Source organism: Tupaia chinensis, unplaced genomic scaffold, assembly GCF_000334495.1.
Source record: "Tupaia chinensis unplaced genomic scaffold, TupChi_1.0 Scaffold144255_1, whole genome shotgun sequence".
In the NCBI taxonomy this organism is placed as follows: domain Eukaryota; kingdom Metazoa; phylum Chordata; class Mammalia; order Scandentia; family Tupaiidae; genus Tupaia; species Tupaia belangeri.
The window spans coordinates 3,299,166-3,305,806 of NW_006204113.1; the positions used below are offsets into that span (position 1 = coordinate 3,299,166).

The 6,641-nt window shown below is 55.9% G+C and overlaps 1 protein-coding gene across 1 annotated transcript in view; it reads right to left on the minus strand.

Moving 5' to 3' along the window:
- The window catches only part of SH3PXD2A (SH3 and PX domains 2A), a 309,695-nt gene that overhangs the window by 122,424 nt on the left and 180,630 nt on the right, over positions 1 to 6,641 (minus strand). The window contains 1 exon segment of the mRNA XM_014583350.2: positions 6,094 to 6,185. Coding sequence (XP_014438836.2) covers positions 6,094 to 6,185 — 92 coding nt within the window.

Below are 6,641 nucleotides of genomic sequence, written 5' to 3' on the forward strand. Positions count from 1 at the left end.
GAGGGCCAGGAGACAGGTGGCCATGGCTTGAGGCCAGATCCTCCTCTGAGGGACCACGCATCCCTGGTCAGCAGACAGCACTCCTGGAGCTCCCTTTGAAACTTTAGGCTCATTGGTTCCATGGCGCCGACATTTATAACGGAGTATGGGGAGGCACCTCTGGGTCGCCGGGTTAGCTGGCTGTTTGCCATCAGTGAGACCCATGAGACAGCCGGCCTGGAGGAGTCTGAGCAGGGGGTGCCGCTAATTTGGGGACCTGTGCCTGGAGAAGTAAGGCCGGGTGACACCAGCTCCCTGGCTCTGCGGCACACTGGGGACGCCCAACAGCTCACATAGAGCAAAGTGTGGACCAGCTGCCAGGGCGTGCGGCAAGGACTCCGGGCTGGGAGGGTGGCCTGCTCACTGTGGGCCACCCCAGCACCACCGCCCAGCTCATCCTGGCGGCCACGTGACACTGGGAACGCCCAGGGTCGTCCAAGGGCCCGAATTTAACTGCTCCGTGAGGATTTGCTGACCAAAGCCCTCCTCACCCAAGCCACCAGGAGATGCCGGGAAGCCCCATCACCAGCCTCTCTTGCCCACCTGCTGCCCACTGACCCCTCTTTACTCCAGGGCAAGGGGCAGGGGCAGAAGCGGGTGGAAGGGGACAGGACTGCGCCAGGCTTTGGTGGCAGAGTCAAGCTGAGACCTGCTTCCCCAGCTTCTTGGCTGTGTACCTGCAGCAAGACATGGAACCACTGGGGCCTTCATGTTCCCATCTGCTCAGTGGGGACAGTAAAGCCACCTCCACTGGGTCACATCGTGTACCGGGTACAGGGGAGATGGCTGGTAAGATGGATACGTTCCCTTCTGCTTTCCGGGTCCTGCTCTCCCATCAGCATACTCGTCCATGTACTGTGCACACGTGCACACACACACACACACGTGCGCACACACATGCATGCACGCACACGCTCACTCCTGTTCAACTGCCAGATTCCCGAGAACACACCACTGTAGACCGAATGTTTGTGCCCCCATTTGTGTCACATCCTAACGTTCAATGGATGGTGTTAGAGGAGAGGCCTGGGGAGGTGACCAGGGTGGAGGGTGGCCCTCAGGAGTGGGATGAGAGCCTTCTGCAAGGGGCGCGGAGAGCTCACCTGCCTTTCCACCCGGGGAGGACACAGCGTAAAGGCGACTGTGAGCAAGGAAGTGGGCCGTGGCCAGACCCCGCCCTGCCGTGGCCTAGATTTAGGGCTTCCCAGCCTCCAGCCCTGCTCCTTCCTACTCTGTGTGGGGGCGGGGCAGGCAGGAGCCATGGCCGGTGTGCGCCGGCAGGGGAGAGGTAAGACGGTCAGAGTGGGAAGGTAGTGCCTGAGGATTTGCAGTCAGAGGACAGGGGATGGGCGTGAAGCACAGAAGCGAATCTATGATCAAAAGCCAGGTCTGGGCCTAAACCAGAGCTCCAGGAAAGCGCCCAACTGCCTCCCATGCTATGGCAACACAGGCCGGCCAGCGTTTGTGGTGAAGAGGGAGGACTCTGGGCCCCAGAGCAACCATCCCAGGTGGCTACCAGAGAGGCGACCACCACGGCCACTCCGTGCCGAGCCCATCCAAGGTGCCTGTGAAGAGCCTCCTCCCTGCGTGGCCGCTGGCCTTCAGGAGCAGCCATAGTCCTCCATCCGGAGGTGGCCCCAGCTCTCCGCAGGAGCCAGTGGGCAGCCTGGATCAAAGCTGCGGGATTTGGGCCTGCCCGCGTCCACCGTCCACCGCCAAGTCTGGGCCATCTCAGGCTTTGTCTGCCTCTGAGATGGAAAAGGAAGCGGGTCCCCTCGCCCCAGCCCCCGTAAATTCTCGAGGGCCCCTGAGGCCAGCACACTTGAAAGGGACCGGGGGTTATCTGCAAAATTCCAATTAAATCCGCAGGCTTTGATAATTTGATAAGCCACTCCACAGTCGCCCCAGAGTCAAAACACGCTGCTACTTGATCCTGTGTTTATATTTCAGGACTGAGGAGGGGAGGTGCACAGTGGCTGGGAAGGTGAGAGCAGCCTGGGGAGGGGGTGCAGGCACTTGGCCTGGGCTGTCTCAGCGAGCACTCTCTGCAGAGCGGCTCAGGTCTCTCCTGGTGGGTTCTAGAGATAGCCGGGTCAGGGGGGAGAACCCTTCGGAGCTGCCTGGCACAGCTGGCCCCACTTCCTGAGCCTCATGTCTGTCTTGGGGCTCAGGGACTCCTGTTCTTGCCCGGGGGCCAGTACCACCTTGCTATGGTAACTTAGAGGCCAAGGGCTTTACTGCCTCCCCAACCCAGAAGCCAGGCCGGCCGAGCCACACTCCATCCAGCTCCCAGCCTTCCTGAGCCATGCGAGCACTTCCTCGGGGACAGCCTGCCTGGCTGTGCTCTCAGTGGATGCTCTTGGCCACCCCATGGGTTCAGCATTTCCTCATTTTAGAGACGAAGACGCAATCAGAGAGGTGGAGCAAATGGTCAAAGATCACAGAGCCCGGCGCCCCAGAGCTCTGCCGGCCGCCTCACCAGCACACAACCCTCACCGAGCCTGGTCTCCATCCTGCCTCAAGGTCTTCCAGAGCTGGGCGAAGGGCTGCCCTCCTGCCATGGGTAGGCGGGTCTACCCACGACACACGGCCAACTTACATAGATGACGGGCAGAGGGCAGGGGTGAGAGGACTGGGTCATCAGCGGGGTCGGCTGCTTTACGGTGATGCACCGCTGCTTGAACCACCAACAGCTCCTCGTCCCCCCCACACATACGGGGGGCAGCTCCTCTCCCATGAGTAAGAACAGCGACCATCAAGCTGGGCCAGGTGGGACCCAGGGACTCTGCTCGAGGGGCTTCCTCTGCTGCGGGAGAGCGAAGGGGAAAGGGGCAGAGCACAACGGGGAGAACAGGGCGGATGCTGAGAAGCCTCCAGATCACAGGCCCCAACCAGTGAGGCAGGCAGAAGGGACAGAGGGACCAGAGGCTTCTGCCTGGGACCTGGACATTCTGGGTCCACATCCCTGTCCTAGCTGTGATCCTGTTTCCTTATCTGTCACGTGCACACAGGAAAACCGAACTCCTGGGACCAGCAGGTGGGGTGGTGGCTGACCACAGTTCAAGTTCCAGACCTGGTGACTTGCTTTCTCTCTCTCCCTCTGTCTCTCTCTGGTGAGTGCATGTGCCTTATAGCAAAAATAATAATAAAAATGAATAAAATTGGGACCAGCAGATGGTGAAATGGTTACGTCGCTGGACTCCCATGTAGCTGACTGCAGTACGAGTCCCAGAGCTGGTGGCTTAAAACTCAGTGGAAAGGACTGCAGCGTGGCCATCCCCCCGGGGGATGATTTCTCGCTTTCTGTCTCTCTGGTGAGCACACGTGCCCTGTAGCAGAAAATCTCTATTAAATAAATCAACAAACAAATAATTTGAAAAAAGAAAATATAACTTCTTGTGCAAACTCTCCAGTGTTTCATAGATGACCCTTGGTGGTAAACGAGAACAGGAATTAACTACCATTCCTTTTAAAAAAAAAAATTTGCTATAGGGCATGTTTACTCACCATACCGAGAGAGACAGAGGAGTACCCCCAGGGGGATGGCCACGCTGCAGTCCCTTCTCCATTCTCCTCTGCGATTTTGGGCACGCGTGCACATGTGCTCAGTGCTTTGTTTTTATTTTTATTTTATACATTCAGTCACTACACATTGTTGCTACTTGAAAAGTGAATTTATCCCACACGAATATACTTCACACCAGTCCCGTTGAAGGTACCATACACATGATCAATCCTCCATTTCTGTGTCCCATAAATGTCTTGCCTCTCTATTTTTCTCCTTGATTCCCTTCCTTTCTCTCCCCCGCTCCCACCCTCTTTGCGCTCTGTCTCCAGTTTCTGTAATCATTTTCCATGCTTCTGCATACACTAGCTCAGTGTTTCCTTAAGCCGCTGGGTCTGGGACTTGAGCCATGTGGTCAGCCATGTGGGATCCAGCCGCCTTAACCACCAGGCCACCTGGCTGGCCCAACCTCTAGTTCCTTTTTACAGATAAGCAAAGCGGGACTTGGGGAAGCCACACAGTGATCTGTCTTGAGGTTACGCAGCTGGTCACTGTGCAGCTGGGATGTGGATTCAGACCCTACATGCTGTGTCCCCTGTGGCTTTCAACTACTTTGCACTGTGAACTAGGTCACCGCTGAGCGTCTGACGCTTCGCAGCCTGGCAGCCAGCAGTGGCGATAACTTTCCAGGCCGGGCGAGTGAGTTGGGTTGAGTGAGTTGCTTTTTCCTCCCTCAAAGGGCCCAGACTATTTCAGGCTCTTAGTCTTACAGCATGGATAAAGGAGAGGGGTCCTCTGCAACATACGGGAGGACAGGCCGTGCACTCTGCAACCTGCCAGGGCACCGATTCCGAGCGCGCCGTGGGAATGCCACCCTGGGCTGTGCTTGTGTTTAGACTTTCTTTCCCACCCCAATGGCCCCTGCCTCTCCCCACCTGTCCCAGACAGTTCCTCCGCCCTGCTCCTTCATTTGCCTTCTGTCGTACTCATCCCAAACGCCTCTCACACACCCTGGCTGGTACTCTGCGATTTCAGAGGACCAAGTATGGAGTGGGGTGATCAGCTAGTGCCCCCTTCAGCCCTCTCCCCAACCCTCTTTCCTAAACTGGTGTTTCCTTCTGTGAAGAACCTACCCCTGGGACTGCCAGTGAGGGAGCTGCTCTGAGAAAGAGAAGGTGGCTATGGGGATGGGATTCGGTCACAGGTGTGAGAAACCAGCCTGGGTGGGATGGCTTGACCCCAAGGCCTAGAGGCTCCAGACTTCAGGCAGAAAAAAACCAGCAAATGGCATGACAGTTATGTCGCTGTCCCACACAGTCCACTGTGTATGAGTCCTGGACCGGACGGCTTAAAACTCATGCCAGGTGCATGTACATGCATGCCCGAAATCCCAGTAGGAGGGTGGAGGAGAAGGGACTGCAATGTGGCCATTCCTCCCACACTGTTTTCTGTCTCTCTGGTAAGTGCACGTGTCCTATAGCAAAAATCTCTAAAAAAAAAAAAAAAAAAAGGCGTGGCTCCCCTTTCTTCTATAAACATGGAAATAGCCAGTTCTGGGCTACTCGGAACCACAGACTGTTCAGGTCTCGGCCTGTCACATATCAAATGGCTGTCTGACTTGGGTTAACCACCTCCCATCACCAAGTCGTGGTTTCCTCCTCTGTAAAAAGGCCCACTGATGTCTATCATGAAGCCTGGCTAACCCGTCCTTTCGAATTTAGCCTCAAAGAGTCCTTTCTGACATACCCTCCCCCAACCCTCTTAGGTCCTACCAAGCTCCATTGGAGCACCCCATTGTCTGATTTGTCTTTCAGTAAGTCAGCGTGCAGTCAGGGTGTAGGGCATGTGAGCCCTAGAGTGTAGCTAGTGGCTACCTGGGGTTGTTAGGCCGAGGACTGCGGACCTACTCTGTGAGCTGGCGGGAATTCCTCCAGGGATCAAGCAGACTGACTGGGAGTCCTGGGACCTAGGTTCACTGGCCATTGTGTTTTGCTCATCCTACTGGATGGTTGATTGGTAAATCGATCGATTAAATGGTTATTTTATTAGTTGTGGCTAAAAGCCACCTAAGAACACACTGTTACTTTCAGTGGAGCTGAGGACTGCTGCACAGCATCCTGGGAGAGCAGATACTCAGCGGCAAGTTCTAGCCCAGGCAGTGCGTGCACCGCACTCCCACACTCCCGCCGGGAGCCTTGCAGCATCCACAGTGCCCAGGAACAACCACTAGCTCAGCAGCGTCCGGACGGTGTGACAGTGAGAGTCAGTCACCTTCCAACTACCTGTGAGCTACAAAGTCTGCAGGGAAATCTGCTTCCCAAATACAGAGATGCCCTTGTTTGCCAGCCTGGCTAAAGGGAGAGGGGAGCAAGTTTTGGCAACAGGAGCCTGGGGAGCAAAGGTCCCTGTTCCTTCAGCCCATGGCACCTTCTCCTGGTTGGCCTCACCAGCTCTCCATCCAGCTGGGTGCCCACCTCTCAGCCTCTCCAGGCTGGCCTCTGCTTTAGCCCACACCCCCAAACATGCATGAGGCCTGTGCTCTTACTTACTCTTTTGGGGGGTTGACATCCTCCGGTCGGGCCTCAAAGAAGCGAAAGACTTCATCACACTGTGAAATGTGGGGAGGCAGCCGGACAAGCGCCTGTGGAAGGACAGGAAGGAAGGGCATTAGGTGTGACGAACCTGAAAACCAAACAGTGACGGGGCCTCCAGGACTGTGTCAGGGAGACAGTCAACCAGCCACCCACCCGTGCAACTGGACAACAAGGCAGTGAACCCATCAGAGAACTAATGAAACGACTTTCCATCCAACCATCTGTATCAGTTAACCAACAAACTGACCAGCTAGTCAACTAATTAGTCAATTGATCAACAATTGCCAACCAGACAACTAATAAAATAGCCATTTAATCGATCGATTTCCCAATCAACCATCCAGTAGGACGAGCAAAACACAATGGCCAGTGAACCTAGGTCCCAGGACTCCCAGTCAGTCTGCTTGATCCCTGGAGGAATTCCCGCCAGCTCACAGAGTAGGTCCGCAGTCCTCGGCCTAACAACCCCAGGTAGCCACTAGCTACACTCTAGGTGCATCCTG